The 19,233-nt window shown below is 33.6% G+C and overlaps 1 protein-coding gene across 2 annotated transcripts in view; it reads right to left on the bottom strand.

The window, feature by feature from the left end:
- KLHDC1 (kelch domain containing 1) overlaps window positions 1–19,233 on the bottom strand; it is a 48,722-nt gene that overhangs the window by 13,825 nt on the left and 15,664 nt on the right. For both annotated transcript variants that reach the window (XM_031952823.1, XM_031952822.1), the window contains 5 exons: window positions 18,599–18,677; window positions 13,439–13,522; window positions 4,910–4,993; window positions 4,285–4,343; window positions 2,136–2,248 (listed from right to left, as the gene is read on the bottom strand). In XM_031952823.1, the coding sequence (XP_031808683.1) occupies window positions 2,136–2,248; window positions 4,285–4,343; window positions 4,910–4,993; window positions 13,439–13,522; window positions 18,599–18,677 (419 nt within the window). The remainder of the gene's footprint in view (window positions 1–2,135; window positions 2,249–4,284; window positions 4,344–4,909; window positions 4,994–13,438; window positions 13,523–18,598; window positions 18,678–19,233) is intronic.

Genomic DNA, 19,233 nt, shown 5'->3' with positions numbered 1-19,233 from the left:
TTCCAATTTCCCATTAGACTGTGAGCACCTTGAGAACATTTGCTGTTGGTTGTTTTTATTTACTTTTTTGATACCCTCAGAATTTAGCACATTTTCCAGCCCATAGGAGGTATTTAATAAATGCTTGCTGATTTAATGATTGACTGAAATAAGTTAATTTTCTTTGGTTTAATCAGTCTAGTTTTAGTTCCTGAATTAGAGCTTTGTACCTGGGCCAGTCTTTGCCTTTTGCTGTACTTATGGTAGTATGGTTGGCTCTGCTTGATCTTGACCCCAGGTACTGAAGGCTGTCTCTGAGTTGATGTCTACTTCCTAAGGCTAGGAATATCTCTGGATTTTTGAGGATATGAATAGTGCATCTTTAGAGACCTCAATGTCATCTCAGGATAGGTCCTAAAGGTCCTTAGAATCTTTGGGTGTTGGTGCTATTCCAGTCTAAAAGACTGCCACACTGAATGATCAGGCAGTCAGTAGGCATTTATTAAGAACCTTGTGACAGGGACTGTGTAAAGGCTCTGGTTAATTTTTTTTTTAATTTTTTATTAAAGCTTTTTATTTACAAAGCATATGCATGGGTAATTTTTCCAACATTGACCCTTGCATAGCCTTTTGTTGCAAATTTTCCCCTCCTTTCCCCCACCCCTTCCCCTAGCTGGCAGGTAGTCTAATATATGTTAAATATGTTGAAATACATGTTATATCTAACATATATATATACATATTTATAGTTATCTTGTTGTGCAGGAAAAATCAGATCAAGAAGAAAGAAAAAGAAAACCTGAGAAAGAAAACAAAATGCAAGCAAATAACAGAGAAAGTGAGAATGCTATGTTGTGTTCCACAATCTGTTCCCATGGTTCTCTCTCTGCATGTAGGTGGCTCTCTTTATCACTGAAGCAAGTGGAACTGGTTTGAATCATCTCAATGTTGAAGAGAAGGCTCTGGTTATTTTAAAAAAAAAAAAAGTCTCTGTCCTCAACAAATTTCTAATCTAATGGGGAACAACATATAAACAACTATATACAAAAAGCTATATACCTAATAAAAAGAAAATAATCAACAGAGGAAAAGCATTAGAATTAAGAGGAATTGGGAAAGCCTTCTTTGAGAAGGTAGGATTTTAATTGGGACCTGAAGGAAGTAAGGAAACCCAGGGAGGAAAAGATGAGGAGGAAGAACATTTGGGACTGCCAACGAAAATGTCTAGAGCCAAGAGATGGAATGTCTTTTTCAAGAACAGCAAGGAATCATGCCACAAGATCAAGGAGCATCTGTGGATAGTGAGAGAAGGAAGAAAGGGAGGAAGCATTGTATAAGGAATAAGACGACTGGAAAAGTAAGAAGAGAACAATAGAAAGTTCAGAGTTAAGGTAACACAGAAAAACTGCTTTAAAACTAATACTGAATGGAGATTCATAGTTTCATATACAATCATTTGTTCTTTCTATAAGGAAACATTCATGGTTCTTGGCAGTTGTCAAAATATAATAACAAAAAAATTTAAATTTAAAAAAAGACACAAGAAAAAAAGGCAATTCATAAGGGGACATGAACAGGATAATTTTATTATTGTGATGTTAAACTTATCTTATTTTTAAAAACTTTTAACAGAAGTTCATAGTTTCAAATACAATTATTTTTTCTTATACACTAAAGTGATCATGTTTATTAAATTACTAAGCTCCTAATAAAAACGAAAATGTTACAGATTTTTGAAGCATAAATAGAAAACTGGCTCATTAAAATCTTCTCCATTGAGTCTTCTGGAAAACATATTAAGTTTCTAATCCCCCATTCTGATTCCTATTACAATCAATCAGGAGTCACAATTTCCATTTTTGGAAGCAGAGAATAAAACACCTGAAGCCAAAATTTTTTTTCTGCATATAACAACTTGTCTATTACTACAAAATGCATTCTGTATCTAAAGCTTAATGGCCATCACATTATGTGGAGGAACAATAATTGGAAAGGTTAAAAAAAAAAAAATCAGGAAGCGATTATAAAGATAGCTAAAAAAAAAAAAAAAAAAAAAAAAAAAAAAAAAAAAAAAAAAAAAAAAAACTAATGACGGCCTAAAGTTAAAGGGGAAGTAATAAAATAGGAATTGGGGACCAAAGAGCATTTTTACTTACTTAAAGGAATATTCTCTGCACTTAATCCACCAAACAGAAAAAGCTGATCATCAGCAATTGGTGTCAAAGTATGCCAAGACCGATGTTTTGGTTTCTCTCCATTAGTATGAATCCTATATTGAAAGTTAAAAAATTAAGGATAGTGCTTTAATCATATTAACCAAAAAGAAAGTGTGTGAATACCTTATAATTTTTTAAAGTCACTATTTCTTTGAACATATGAAAATTTGCAAAATAATCTAGAATTCCTCTTACAAGTCAAATAAAACATTTCAAACTCATGTTGAGCTGTCTAGTTATATACCATTTTTGTCTTATTTTAGTATAATTATATTTTTCTAATTCTAATATTCTCTAATATTCATTGTTCTAAAATAATCTCACTATGACACAGTAACAATGCTGTCATTGTTACTACAATGCTGTCAACAGAAATGTGGGTTAGATCTTTCAGCAGTATTTCAACTCATTAGTAACTGGACATTTAAAAAATGCTTATAGTCTAAAAATTACATGACTTTTAAATACTATGTTCCCTTTTCCGTGATTCTCCTATTGTCACTGAAGAATCAAAAGTAACTGAGGGCCAATTTCTATTTCTTTGTTTCTTTTTCTTTTGGCCACAGTTAAACAATTTGTCATCTAGTAGCTACAAACCAACAGGGGATAGGTCTTCACTAGGTTCACCTTTGGAAGGCAGATTCAGCGAGCAACTTAATTAAGGGAAGAGAAAGCAATGTAGATAAATTCTAATCTAGGGATGATGAGAGGATAGAAAGCAAGCAATTAATCAACTACTTTAAGTGTAATTAGAATACAGATGCAATAATTCTTAAAATTTCTTATTAAAGTCCCATTTTAGTATTGCATTTTGACATGAGAGTGAACTTCTGTTCTTGACAGTGAAGCATTTTAGCAGAAATTATGGCAGATTCTTTCAAGTCAGGCAGTTTTCAAGGAGGGACCCAACAAGACAAATTATTGCCTTAGGACCCACCAAATTAAGTTCAGAGAAACTTATCCATAGAGTTGGCCAACAAGAATTTTTTTGGCCAGAATGACTTATCTACTAAATCATAGAAAGATCACTTGCTGTCTGAGTCAGTAAAAGGTGTTTCATATTGAAGAAATAACAGATCTAAAGTCAAGAAGTAATTGAAACAATTCAAATCTAATAAAAAAAATGATGCAGGTCCAAATAAGCATAAAATGACTAGAATAATAATCAATATAAGCACATTATAAACCTACCATGTTGCACATATGTATAAATATTAAAGAAAATACTGGTAATAAACTTTTAATATGAAAGCGATGCTCAAATCCACCCATTCATATTAAAGGATGGAGACAGAGAATACAAAAGAATGCATAATCCAAAGATCATACCGATACAGCTATCAATACAAACACAAATCTCACTCAAGTACACCAGCATATTTCTTTTTGTAATTTTCCCTGACAATCATTTTGGCCTATAATTTAGTTAGGGAGCTGGACATTAAGAGATAACCAAGAAGTGATAAAGGTACAAACACATTGGTAGAGGAATTTCTTCACTAGAAAGTTCCCTGTATCATTAAAATCACAAGCTGAATACACAGACACACAGACACACACACAAATGTATATGTAAAGATATATATATATATATATATGTATGTATGTATGTATACACACACACACACACACACATACATACTGATGGAACTAAAGCCAAATTAAATATAAAAATGATTTGGGGAGCATTCTTATATTCTTATATGCTTCATGTTTAATGAACAAGAGCAGTTAAATGTATCTCAACATTTTAAAAAATATTATTGGCTATACATAAAACCTAGCCTTTCCAAATACTATCTTTCCCTAATCTTTCCCAATTGACAGTTGGAGCCACAGACCTTTCCCCAAGCAGGGATCATCTCAATTTTGACCCAAAGTGAAACCTTAATAATAGTTTTGCTGTTCTATTCAATTTTGTTATCGATTTAAACAGAACAATAAATTCCAGTCATTCCCCTTTATTTACCAGTGGAATTCTATTGTTTTTCTCAGTGATAGAAATAAAAAATTTATTTTTATCACAATTATTTATTTATTATTATTTATCACAATTATTACAACTGTCATATTGCTATTTCAAACTTACCTTCCAGACCAAGTCCAAGTATCTAAGTTCAGACAGTGCAAATCATTCATCCTGGTTTGCTAAAATAAAATAAAGTTAAATTGGGTAGTGAACTAGACAATTAATTTTCTAAATATTACTAACACACATCCTCATATTATAAGGAAAGCACCTTACAAATTTTAGTGTGATATGTATTAGTATAGATATATATGTGTGAATAAAGATCTGTGATTTCTTTTTAGATTCTGTGAAAGAATCAAATGATTAGATATGGGATGTCATTAAATTCCACAACAATTGAATACATAAAATTGGAAATAGAGCTAACAGTAATATTTTTTAATTATTAAAGCTTTTTATTTTCAAAACATATACATGGATGATCTTTGCATAATCTTGTGTTCCAAATTTTCCCCTCCTTCCCCCAATCCCCTCCCCTAGATGGCAACTAATCCAATATGTTACACATAACATTAGGAATATTATATTGGGGCAGCTAGGTGGCTCAGTGGTTAGAGCACCAGCTCTGAAGTCAGGAGGACCCGAGTCTCTGGCCTCAGACAATTAACACTTAATCTGTGTGACCCTAGGCAAGTTACTTAACCCAATTGCCTCAGCAACAACAACAACAAAAAAAACTAACCAATACTCGTCCTCCAAAAATATAGCCCTTATTTCCAAGTACTGCGCATGTGTGAGCTGCTCGAGGCTGTGGTGGGATTCCATTCTATAAAGAATATAAATAGAACATCATAGTTGAAATCAACCATGAAAAAACACAAAACTTTGAAATGAATGTTACAAAATATGTAATTATATGACTACTTTACACATCATAAAAAATATTTATAAAAATCCTTCATGTAAATGGGTAATTAAAAATACATTTTAAAAAGCACATATTATATATAAAGGCCATTATTTAAGAATTACTATCTCTGTAGTCTATGTTTTCTCCTTATATATTAAATATTTATTTGTCTTCATCAATTATTTTGGCTTATGAATAGCAAAATCATAACTAATTTCATTAAAAAATATGAGGACTTTCAGAGCAAATAAGCAATGATAAAGAGCTACTCTAAGGAAAGGAAGCCTGAAAATAACTCTGCTTAATCAGATGATTTTTCTTTGATTAAAAGTACAATGTTACTACAAAAAGCTAATATCTTCATCCTTGTGAACCATTTATACATTGGTATGAATGAGTTTAACAGCTTTTATCCTAAGGACAGGTCTTGCCAAAAAATTTTCCTGCTTTACAATTTTGCCCAGCGCTAGAAAAGCAAACATACATTGTTCCAATTATACAGTGTACTGTATATTATTATACAGTTCCAATTATACAGTATACTGTTCCAGTTATACGTGACCTGACTATTTTAGCAACAACTATCTTTTTGGTTCTGAGATGGAAACCACTCCAGCAAGGGATACTTATTTTCCTACATTCATAATCACAAACATTCAATCCTACACAAATTTTAGGATTTTTTTTTTTTAATTCTGTTCAAGTAGCTGCAAGTTAAGAAATTCAGATGCTGCTTGCTATGAAACTGGTATGGCAATAATCAAAAGAAAAGTTGTAACAGAATAATGCCTCTATTTTTTAAGAGCTTTTTATTTACAAGATATATGCATGGGTAATTTTTCAGCATTGACAATTGCAAAACCTTTTGTTCCAACTTTTCCCCTCCTTCCCTCCATCCCCTCTACCAGACGGGAGGATGACCAATACATGTTAAATATGTTAAAGTATAAGTTAAATACAATATATGTATACATATCCATACAGATATTTTGCTGTACAAAAGGAATCAGACTTTGAAATAGTGTACAATTAGCCTGTGAAGGAAATCAAAAATGCAGGCAGACAAAAATAGAGGGATTGGGAATTCTATGTAGTGGTTCATAGTCATCTCCCAGAGTTCTTTCGCTGGGTGTAGCTGGTTCAATTCATTACTGCTCTATTGGAACTGATTTGGTTCATCTCATTGTTGAAGAGGGCCATGTCCATCAGAATTGATCATCATATAGTATTGTTGTTGAAGTATGTAATGATCTGGTCCTGCTCATTTCACTGAGCATTAGTTCATCTAAGTCTCTTCAGGCCTTTCTTTCTTTCTGGTCATTTCTTATAGAACAATAATATTCCATAACATTCATCTATCACAATTTATTCAACCATTCTCCAATTGATGGGCATCCAATTTCCAGTTTCTAGCCACCACAAAGAGACCTGCCACAAACATTCTTGCACATATAGGTCCCTTTACCTTCTTTAAAATCTCCTTCGGGTATAAGCCCAGTAGTAACACTGCTGGATCAAAGGATATGCAGAGTTTGATAACTTTTTAAGCATAGTTCCAAATCGTTCTCCCGAATGGCTGGATATAGTCACAATTCCACCAATAATGTATCAGTATCCCAGTTTTCCCACATCCCCTCCAACATTCCACATTCTTTCCCTGTCATTCTAGCCAATCTGACAGGTGTGTAGTGGTATCTCAGTTATCTTAATTTGCATTTCTCTGATTAACAATGACTTGGAGCATCTTTTCATATGTCTAGAAATAGTTTCAATTTCTTTATCTGATAATTGTCTGTTCATATCCTTTGACCATTTATCAATTGGAGAATGGCTTGATTTCTTATGAATTTGAGTCATTTCTTTGGAAATGAGGCCTTAATCAGAACCTTTCACTGAAAAAATGTTTTCCCAGTTTATTGCTTCCCTTCTAATCTTGTCTGCATTAGTTTTGTGTGTACAAAAACTTTTCAATATGATATAATCAAGATTTTCTATTTTGTGATCAATAATGATCTCTAGTTCTTCTTTGGTCATAAATTACTTCCTCTTCCACAGGTCTGAGAAGTAAACTATCCTATGTTCTTCTAATTTATTTATAATCTCATTCTATATGCCTAGGTCATGAATCCATTTTGACCTTATCTTGTGTACAGTGTTAAGTGTGGGTCAATGCCTAGTTTCTGCCATACTAATTTCCAATTTTCCCCGCAGTATTTGTCAAACAGTGAATTCTTATCCCAAAAGCTGGGGTCTTTGGGTTTGTCAAACATTAGATTATTAAAGATATTGACTGTTTTGTCCTTTGAACCTAACCTATTCCACTGATCAACTAGTCTGTTTTTTAGCGAATACCAAATGATTTTGGTAACCACTGCTTTATAATATATTTTAGATCTGGTACAGCTAGGCCACCTTCATTTGATTTTTTTTTTTCATTAGTTCCCTTGAAATTCTTGACCTTTTATTTTTCCACATAAACTTTGTTATTATTTTTTCTAAGTCATTAAAATAGTTTTTTGGGAGTCTGATTGGTATAGCACTAAATAAATAGATTAGTTTAGGTAGTATTGTCATCTTTATTATATTTGCTCAACAAAAAGCACTTAATATTTTAACAATTGGTTAGATCTGATTTTATTTGTGTGGAAAGTGTTTTGTAGTTTTGCTCATATACTTCCTGATTTTCCCTTGGAAGATAGATTCCTAAATATTTTATACTATCGGTAGTTACTTTAAATGAAATTTCTCTTTATAATTCTAACTATTGGATTTTGTTAGTGATATATAAAAATGCTGATGACTTATGTGGGTTTATTTTGTATCCTCCAACTTTGCTAAAGGTGTGAATTATTTCTAATAGATTTTTAGTAGAATCTTTGGGGTTCTCTAAGTATACCATCATATCATCAGCAAAGAGTGATAATTTGGTTTCCTCATTACCTACTCTAATTTCTTTAATCTCTTTCTCGACTCTTATTGTTAAAGCTAGCTTTTCTAATAAAATATTGAACAGTAATGGTGATAGTGAGCAATCTTATTTCACTCCTGATCTTATTGGAAATGGTTCCAGTTTATCCCCATTACATATGATGCTTACTGATGGTATTAAATAGATGTTACTGACTATTTTAAGGAAAAGTCCATTTATTTCTATACTCTCACTTGTTCTTAATAGGAATAGATGTCGGATTTTATCAAATGCCTTTTCTGCATTTATTGAGATGATCATATGGTTTTTGTTAATTTGGTTATTGATATGGTCAATTATACTAATAGTTTTCCTAATATTAAACCAGCCCTGCATTCCTGGTATACATCCTACTTAATCATAGTGTATTATGCTGGGGACGATTTTCTATAATCTTTTTGCTAATATCTTATTTAAGATTTTAGCATCAATATTTATTAGGGAGATTGGTATATAATTTTCTTTCTCTTCTTTTCAACCTACCTGGTTTAGGTATCAGTACCATGTCTGTGTCATAAAAGTAATTTGGTAGGACTCCTTCATTCTCTATTTTTTAAAATAGATTATACAGCATTAGGGCTAATTGTTCTTTAAATGTTTGGTAGAATTCACATGTAAATCCATCTAGTGCAGGGATTTTTTTCTTAGGGAGTTGATTAATAGCTTGTTCTATTTTTTTTTTTTTTCTGAAATGGAATTATTTAAGGAATTTACTTCCTCCTCTGTTAATCTAGGAAGCCTATATTTTTGGAGGTAGGCATCCATTTCACTTAGGTTATCAAATTTATTGGCATTTTCCTCTTTCCTTTTTCTAATCAGAATTACCAAAGATTTATCTATTTTATTGTTTTTTTTTTTTTCATAAAACCAACTCTTGGTTTTATTTAGGTTTTATTTATTAATTCAATAGTTTTTTTTTTTACTTTCAATATTATTAATTTCTCCTTTTAATTTTAGAATTTCAAGTTTAGTATTTGATTGGGGGTTTTTAATTTGGTCTTTTTCTAGCTTTTTAAGTTGCAAGCCCAATTCATTGATCTTCTCTTTCTCTATTTTATTCAAGTAAGCCTCTAAAGATATAAAATTTCCCCTTATCACCTCTTTGGCTACATCCCACAAATTTTGGTATGATGTCTCATCGTTGTCATTATCTTAAGTGAAATTATTAATTGTGTCTATAATAATTTGCCATTTCACCCAATCATTCTTTAAGATGATTTTTGTATGGGTTTCATGAACTGCTGAGAATAAAGTATACTCCTTTCTGTCATCATTCAGTTTTCTCCAAAGATCTATCATACCTAATTTTTCTAATATTCTATTTACCTCTTTAATTTCTTTCTTATTTGTTTTGTGGTTTGAGTTATCTAATTTTGAGAGTGCAAGGTTGAGATCTCCCACTAATACAGTTTTGTTGTCCATTTCTTCTTGCAACTCTCTAAACTTCTCCTTTCCTTCAGGAAAATATAGTTTCCTTCCTTATCTCTTTTAATTAGATCAATTTTTGCTTTTGCTTGATAAGGATGGCTACCCCTGCTTTTTTGACTGCACCTGAAGCATAATAGATTCAGCTCCAGCCTTTTACCTTAACTCTGTATGTATCTCCCTACTTTAAATGTGTTTCCTGTAAACAGCATATTGTAGGGTTCTGACTTTTGATCCAGTCTACTATCCATCTCCACTTTATGGGAGATTTCATCCCATTCACATTTACAGTTAAAATGACTAATTCTGTATTTCCTGCCATCTTATTATCCCCAGATTATGCTTTTCTTTTTCTTGCCTCCTCGACCCCCTTTCCCAGTATTAAACTTGTGGGCACCCCTTGCGTCACGCAGCTCTCCTTCTTTAGGATCCCTCCCCCACCCCCTTTGAATCCTTTCCCCTTTCTTGTACTGTTCCCTTATTACACTTTTCCTTTTCCCTTTTCCTTGCTCACTTTTTAATGAGGTGAGAGAAGTTTCTGTGTAAACCAAATATGTCAATTATTTTCTCTTTGAGGCAACTCTGATAAGAGTAAGATTCACACAATGTTCCTCTCCCTCTCTAGATTCCCTCAGATATGATAGGTTTACTTTGTCTCTTAATGGGATGTAGTTTCCCTCTTTTTATCTCCCCTTTCCCTTTTTCTGACACTATCCCCTTTCCATTTCTACTTTCCTTTTTTTATGTTATATCAGTAAAATCAAATATCCACAACAGAAATACAGTTCTCAAGTTCTTTTTACCTTTTTCTGCTTCTCTTGAGTGCTATGGTTGGAGATCAAATTTTTTTTATAGTTCTGGTATTTTCCTTAGAAACAAATGGAATTCATCTGTTTCATTAATGTCCATCTTCTTCCATGGAAGAAAATGCTCAGCTTAGCTGGATAGTTTATTTTGCCTTTCAGAATATCAGATCCCAGGCCCTTCAATCTTTTAATGTGGAAGCAGCTAGATTTTGAGTGATCCTTATTGTGGTACCTCAGTATTTGAATTGGTTTTTTTTTTCTGGCTGCTTGTAATATTTTTTCCTTAGTCTGATAGTTCTGAAATTTAGCCACAATATTCATTGGAATTTTTATTTTAGGGTCTTTTTCAGAAGGTGTTCGATGACTTCTTTCAATACCTATTTTCTCTTCTGATTCTATTACACCTGGGCAGTTCTCTTTGATGATTTCCTGTAAAATAGTATCTAGGCTCTTTTTTTGTCATAATTTTCCCGAACTCCAATAATCCTCAGATTATCTCTCCTAGATCTATTTTCCAGGTCTGTTGTTTTTCCAAGTAGATATTTTACATTTTTTTTTGTTTTTCATTTTTTTGGTTTTGCTTGACTGATTCTTGGTGTCTCAATGAATCATTCATTTCTATTTGTTCAGTTCTGATTTTTAATTAATTATTTTCTTAATTAGCTTTGTTTACTTCTTTTTGTATATGTCCAATTGAATTTTTAAATGAGTTGTTTTGCTCTACAGAATTTTTTTTTCTATTTTGATAATTTTTTTTTTTTTTAAACTGAGTTATTTTCTTTTTCCATTGCACAAATCCTACTTTCTTGGGTGTTCTCTATCTTTTCCAATTCACAAATCCTACTTTCCTGGCAGTTCTTTACCTTTTCCAATTCACAAATTCTGTTTCCCTGCACTCACTGGGAGTTCTTTACCTCTTCCAATTCACATTTCAGGAAGTTGTTACTCTCTTGCATAGTTTCTCTTTCCTTTCCCCATTTTTCTTCTAGCTCTCTTTTAAGATTTTTTTATAGTTTCTTCTAGGAAAGCCTTGTGTTATGGGGATCAGGTTACATCCCCCTTTGCAATTTTGTCTGGAGACTGTCTACTATTAGTCTCCTTGGGATTGAAAACCTGTTCTCTATCTGTATAGAAGCAATCAATGGTCCTTTTGATTTTTTTTTTTTTTTTTTTTACTAATTTTATAAAGCTTTTAGGGTCTGCTTTCAGGGCAAGGAGGTTACCAGCTTCCTCTGCAGACAGGGATAGGTATATATACAGTAGCTATCCTGCCAATGGGCTGCAAAGAACAGCTGGGAGTGCTCTGGGAAAAGCTCCACACTGGAAGTGACTCTGGCCTGCATGGGCTAGCTGCAGAAGTACCCTGCTAAGAGCCTTGCTGTATGGATTAGTGACTGCCCTGGAGCTAGAGACTGAGCAGCAAAAGTGTCACTACTCCTGCCAAAAGCCCACTGTGGGTATTAGCAGTTGCCCTTCCCCACTTGGCCCAGAAGTATCTCTGCCCAGGGGAACACAGTCTTGCCATGGAAGTTCTATTGCCCCAGGCCAATCCCCCCACTGGGCAGATTAGAGGCTGCCCCGGGCTGTGCCCCGCTGCTTTGCGGATTTGCGACTGTCCCAAGTAAGCCCGTGCTGTAGAATGCAGCTGCACAGCTGTGCTTGACCTGTGCTGGTTCCCTCACTTCCGGTTTTGGGTGGGTATAGCCTGTAAGGTTCTGGAGTTTTTTAGAGTACCCTCCCTACCTTTGGCTTTAATTTCTCTGCTGGTCTACTGCTTTGTAGCCAAAGCAGAACAGCCCAATCTATGGGGGAGTCCTCTCTATAAATCTTCCAACCATGGATACCATCCCCACCCATGGTCTGCTCTGGATGCTAGCTTCTCATTCTATCCCTGTTTCCTCTGGTCTACTCCCCCTGCTCAGGACAAACCTCCTCTGGCGATCTTCCATATTATCTTCAGCTGGTGCGTTGTTGCACTTCCAATCTTCATTAATTTTACCAGTCAAGTGCTATTTTTGAGGCTGAATTTAATAATTAGTAGTGAGGGTATGAGAGAGCTCAGAAAGTCACATGTGCCTTCTCCACCATCTTGGCTCCGCCCCTCTCTTCCCCCAAATAATGCCTCTATTAATAAAAAAAAGATGAGTTCTAATGCCATTGAAAAGTTATATTCTTTGTTCTAGAGATAAGAATAATGCAGGTGGCATAAAGGTCTACAGCTTCAGATGGGCAATAGTACAAAAGCACCATTAAACATTATTTAAAATCATAATAAATATACACCTGAAAATGATGAGACAAAGCATAGAAAGGAATTGCATTAAAGTTCATTGAGAAATTGTAACCTGTGTTTTAGATAGAGAAGGAAAGAATATGTGTCAAGAAATCTCCTGATCTACAGGTGCCAAGACCTAAAAGCCAGCAACAATAAACACAGATTCCTTTATCTTAAACAATTAGCAAAAAAAGCGGACTTAGTCTTCATACTGCTTCCCAGCTGTCCTTACTTCTCCAAATTTCTCCTTACCTACTCACTAATGCCTAAAACTGGAATTTAATTCATAATAAAAAAAAATAAGTCTTTCAATAAACACTATTTGAAGCAACATCCTGAAGGGAATTCATACTAAATAGAAAGTCTTTAATAATATTAAGACTGATGATAAATTTTCTCATATTGATAATAGAGAGTTGAGAGGTATAAAGAGTACTGCAAGTCTCACCCAAAATAAACCAACAATGTGGGAAAAGGCAAAATTTAAAAGCTGTTCTACCATCAATTGGGTAGGACAAATGGAAGGTGTGCTCAAAAGTATTTTGGTCATTTCTTTTACTACGAATATTTACAGATTGATTTTACATGATTTGTTGTTTTTTTTTAGTGAACTTTATTATATAAAAGAACATTGTTTCTAGAATACTATTAAATTTAAGTAAGCAAAGGGCAGGCAAAGATAATGGGACCTTGTTTAAAACATTTTTTCATTAAAAAAAAAAAATTAAACTCTGGGTGCTTTTCCACATTACTGACAAAGGTATTCAGGCAAACTAAATTTTCCATTAGAAAATGAGATCTGATGAATTGTTAGTACTAAATAGAAAAATAAATAATGAATATAAATAAAGCTAATGAATATAAAATTCAAAGTTCATTTTACTCACTTTTATTTCTGGTTGAAACCAAGTCTGTGTGTTTGTATCAAAAACATGGACATCATTATGCCAACCCCAAAATATCTGTCCTTCCTAAAACAAATAAAAAAGGAAATAATATTTTAATTCTTATAATAATTATATAATATTATGTGATAAGTATTATATTATAATAATTACATAATAATAATCTATGAATATGTGAAAGAAAAATATAATCAAATCATTATTATCATGGACACAAAGCCAATGACTATATAAAATTTAAAATTTAGAAAGGGTACTATATAATCTTCTTATTTAACTGTAAACTTCTTATTTCAGTTGCAAAAAGCTATGATGGCAACTGTATGGATCAAGTCTCCCCTAAGAAAGGGATATAGAAAATCTAAAATTTATCTGATACATTTGGCTGGAATAACAGGAAGAGACCTCAGAGGTCATCTACTATGAACTGTTTCTAATCAAGAATACCCTCTCCAATATGCTCAAATAATCATTCACCCCTTTCTTTAAAATCTACAGTTGTATAAAGCCCACTGCTTCCCAAAATCAACCATTCTATTTTTGGATATTTCTACACTTCAGGAAGTTTTGGAGTTTTTTGGTTTTTTTTTTAAACATCAAGACTAAATTTGCTTCTTTTCAACTTCTATCCATTATTCCTAGTAGACCAGCAGAACAAGTGTTCTTTCCACATGACAATCTCCCAAATATTTGTAGAATTAGTGAATTTATTTTTATATTATGGCTTTTTATTTACAAAACATATACATGGGTAATTTTTTCAACATTGACCCTTCAAAACCTTCTGTTCCAAATTTTCTCCTTCTTCCTCCCACCCCTCCCCCAGATGGCCGATGGTCCAATACATGTTAAATATGTCAAAATAGATGTAAAATCCAATATATGTATACATATTTATACAGTTATCTTGCTGCACAAGAAAAATCAGATCTAGAAAAAAAAAATCTGAAAAGGCAAACAAAAATGCAAGCAAATAATAACAGAAGGAGTGAAAATGCTATGTTGTGGTCCACACTCATTTCCCATACACTCTCTGGGTGTAGATGGCTCTCTTCATTAGTGAATAATTTGGGACTGATTTGAATCATCTCATTGTTGAAGAGGACCACATCCATCAGAATTGATCATCATACAATCTTGCTGTTGCTGTGTATAATGATCTCCTGGTTCTGCTCATTTCACTTAGCATCAATTCATGTAACTCTCCAGGCCTCTCTGAAATCATCCTGTTGGTCATTTCCTACAGAACAATGATATTCCATAACATTCATATACCATAATTTATTCAACCATTCTCCAACTGATGGGCATCCATTCAGTTTCCAGTTTTTAGCCACTACAAAAAGGGCTGCCACAAACATTTTTGGCACATATGGGTCCCTTTCCCTTCTTTAAGATCTCTTTGGGATATAAGCCCAGTAGAAACACTGCTGGATCAAAGGGTATGCACAGTTTGATAACTTTTTGAACATAGTTTCAAATTGCTCTCCAGAATGGTTGGATCTGTTCACAGTTCCACCAACAATGTATCAGTGTCCCAGTTTTCCCACATCCCCTCCAACATTCGTCATTATCTTTTCCTGTCATCTTAGCCAATCTGAGAGATGTGTAGTGGTATCTCAGAGCTGTCTTAATTTGGAGCATCTTTTCACATGACTAGAAATACTTTAAATTTCTTCGTCTGAAAATTGTCTGTTCATATCCTTTGACCATTTATCAATTGGAAAATGGCTAGATTTCTTATAATTTTGAGTCAATTCTGTATATATTTTGGAAACGAGGCCTTTATCAGAACCTTGGAATGGAAAAAATGTTTTCCCAGTTTACTGCTTCCCTTGTCTGCATTAGTTTTGTACAAAACCTTAATATAATCAAATTTATCTATTTTGTGATCTTCTTTGGTCATAAATTCCTTCTCCACAAGTCAGAGAGGTAAACTATCCTATGATCTTCTAACTTATTTATAATACATTCTTTATGTCTAGATCATGAACCCATTTTGACCTCATCTTGGTATGGTGTTAAGTGTGAGTCAATCCCTTGTTTCTGACATGCTAGTTTCCAATTTTCCCAGCAGTTTTTGTCAAATAGTAAATTCTTATCCCAATGGCTGGAGTCTTTAAATTTGTCAAACACTAAGATTGCTATATAAGATGACTATAGTCAATAGTTATTGACTTATTTTGACCTGTGAACCTAACCTATTCCAGTGATCAACTAGTCTATTAGCCTGTACCAAATGGTTTTGATGACCGCTACTTTATAATATAATTTTAGATCTGGTACAGCTAGAGCACCTTCATTTGATTTTTTTTTCCATTAGCTCCCTTGTAATTCTTGACTTTTTGTTCTTCCAGATGAACTTTGTTATTTTTTCTAGATGAATAGGGATTATTGAATTTAGAGCTAGAAGTGACTTTAGAGGTCATATAGTCCCAACTTCCTTATTTTGCAGAGGAGGAAACTCAGGCCCAGAGAAAGTAAGTGATTTGTCCAAGGCCACATAAGTAGTAAGTGTAACAGCTGGGATTTGAACCCAGTGCTCTGACTTCCAAATCCAGAACTCTTTCCACTACACCACACTGCCAGCTATCATGTGCCCTCCCTCCAGAATAAACATCCCCAGTTCCTTCAACTGATCCTCATAGGGCATGATCTTGAGGCCCTTCACCATCCTGGTCGCCCTCCTCTGGACGCTCTCCAGCTTATCAATGTCCTTCCTAAAACGTCTTTCCACAGCCTGGGTGCCTCAGACACACTAATATACTGTTGGTGGAGCTGTGAATTGGTCCAACCATTCTGAAAAACAATTTGGAATTATGCAAAAAAAGTCACTAAACTGTTCATACTCTGTGACCATATACTAAACATTCATAACTCCATTCTTTTTGGAAGCAAAAAAAAATGGAAACAAAGTGGGAATCCATCAACTGGGAAATGACTGAACAAACTGTTGTTGTATAAAAATGCAATGAAATATTATTGTTCTATAAGAAATGGTGAATACAGAGAATTTGGAGAAATAGTAAGATTTGTATGAACTGATATAGAATAAAGAAAACATAACCAGAACATACGCAATGACTACAATAATGTAAATGAAAACATTAAAAGGAAGTTAAGTCTAATTAACTGTAATTATCAACTTTGGTACCAAAGAAGAGATGAGGGGATCATGGGATTGGGGGAAAGGGAGAGGGGAGATAAGGAGTATGGTATCTTGCGTATATACTGTAGGCATAGTTTCTTTGTGGATCAGTTTTGTTTAAATGTTTCTTTCCGTTACAAAGGAGGAATTGGGGCAGGGGGCAGTATATCAGAAAATAACAACAAAAAAAAAGCATCAATAAAACTTAATTAAATGAGGTGCCCAGAATGCCCACAATACTCCAGATATAGTCTGATCATCACTGCACAGACAATATCACCCTAGTCCTACATACTATACCTCTTTTAATGCAACTTAATAATACATTTGTATTTTTAGCCATGCCATCCTACTGACTAAACACAAATTCTCTGTGTTGCAAAGCCCTTCCTTAAATTAATGTAGAGAAGTCTATTCCATTCTCTGAAAATTACAAACAAACCAAGCAAAAGTGAGTTATCTAAGGAAATGCTCTGAATTGAGAAACTTTTGGAAATATTCACTAAAAATTCTTCTAGATAAGGAAAAAAACTTAGTGATTCTACTGAAGAAGAAAAAATAGATTTAGAGTCAAACAATGAAGAATTAAAATCCTTTCAATTAAAAATTAAAATAATTTTAAAATCAATGAACCCCCAAAAATTGTCTTATAAATAATGTGATGTATTTGAGAATGATTCCTTTGCACCAGGAGGAGGGGACAATTAGTCTTCTATCTCTAAGCCCCTAACATACTAAGGAGGTGTCATTCTGGCTCATGAGTAAATCTAATGGCTAAAGAGACCTCAATCTATTTAATGCTTATTTATGGGTAGATTCTTTTAGTTAGAACACTGCTACCATCTCTCTACTTAGCAGCAATGACTTTGAATAACTTTTGAAAGAAGAAAAACTAAAGTATTTTGCTGGCAGGTGTAAATCAGCTATAGATCTAATTCTAGCTCTTAGCCAAAACTCCTATTGTCTACAATGTATATTGTTATTTCCCATGAATACAAAGAAGGCCCACTGTTTCTGATACATTAAGTCTCCACTTAAAACAAGCAAAAAATGGAGTAAACTCAGATTGGCTAAGATGACAGGAAAAGATAATGACAAATGTTGGAGAGGATGTGGCAAAACTGGGACAGTGATACATTTTTGGTGGAACTGTGAACAGATCCAACTATTCTGGAGAGCAATTTAGAACTATGCTCAAAAGGTTATCAAACGGCACATTCCCTTTGATTCAGCAGTATTTCTACTGGGCTTATATCCCAAAGAGATCTTAAAGGAGGAAAAGGGATCCACATGTGCCAAAAATGTTTGTGGCAACCCTTTTTGTAGTGGCTAAAAACTGGAAAATCAATGGATGTCCATCAATTGGAGAAAGGCTGAATAAATTATGGTATATGAATGTTATGGAATATTATTGTTCTGTAGGAAATGCCCAACAGGATGATTTCAGAGAAGCTTGGAGAGACTTACATGAATTGATGCTAAGTAAAATGAGCAGAACCAGGAAATCATTATATACGGCAACAACAAGACTATATGATGATCAATTCTGATGGATGTGACTCTCTTCAACAATGAAATGATTCAAACCATTTCCAATTGTTCAGTAATGAAGAGAGCCATCTACACAGAGAGGACTATGGGAAATGAGTGTGGACTACAACATAGCATTTTCACTCTTTCTGTTATTGTTTGCTTGCATTTTTTTCCTTCTCAGGTTTTTTTCTTTCTATCTAGATCTGATTTTTATTGTGTAGCAAGATAACTGTATAAATATGTATACATATACTGGATTTAACATATATTAATATATTTAACATGTATTGGACCACCTGCTATCTAGGGGAGAGGGTGGGGGGAAGAAGGGGAAAATTTGGAACAGAAGGTTTTGCAAGGGTCAATGTTGAAAAATTACTCATGCATATGTTTTGTAAATAAAAAACTATAATAATAAAAATTTTTTTTTTAATTTTTTTAAATGGAGTAAAGTTTCTTACCCAAGATGCATCATGAACATCAAAACAGTCTTGGAGTTCACTGTGTTTCCTACATCCATAACCACCAAAATATATTAACCTAAAAAGAGAAATATAACAATAGGATGATAGGTAGGAGTGAGATGGATGAAAATTAACCAATCTCCTCAAAAACAGAGGTTTTTAGTAACAAATGAAGATTATGGGAAATTAGTCTATTAAATATTAGCCTTTCTTTCTTCCTGAACTCTAGTCTTATGTCACACAAATGTCTGATAATAATTAGATATCCCCCAAAATTTTAAATTCAACAGATATAAAACTGAGATATCATCTTACCCTTCAAGTCATATCTCTCTTTCTGATTTCTTTTCTGTTCAGGATACTATTATCTTTCCAGTCACCCAGATTCACAATTTCAGATTTATCCTCAACTTTTTACTCTCCCTTACTTCACATGACACACAGTCATCAAGTCCTATCACTTCTACCTCCATATCTCTGACATCTCACACACTAGATCTAGTTTAGGACCTCATCATCTCTTACCAGAATTATTGCACTAGGAACAGATATGAACTTCTTTATTTGAAATATAAAGCCCCTTAGCACTTCACACTTCTCAGATTGGCCAAAATGACAGGAAAAGATGATAA

This window comes from Sarcophilus harrisii, chromosome 2, assembly GCF_902635505.1.
Source record: "Sarcophilus harrisii chromosome 2, mSarHar1.11, whole genome shotgun sequence".
In the NCBI taxonomy this organism is placed as follows: Eukaryota; Metazoa; Chordata; class Mammalia; order Dasyuromorphia; family Dasyuridae; genus Sarcophilus; species Sarcophilus harrisii.
This window is presented reverse-complemented; position numbering and strand designations above follow the sequence as displayed.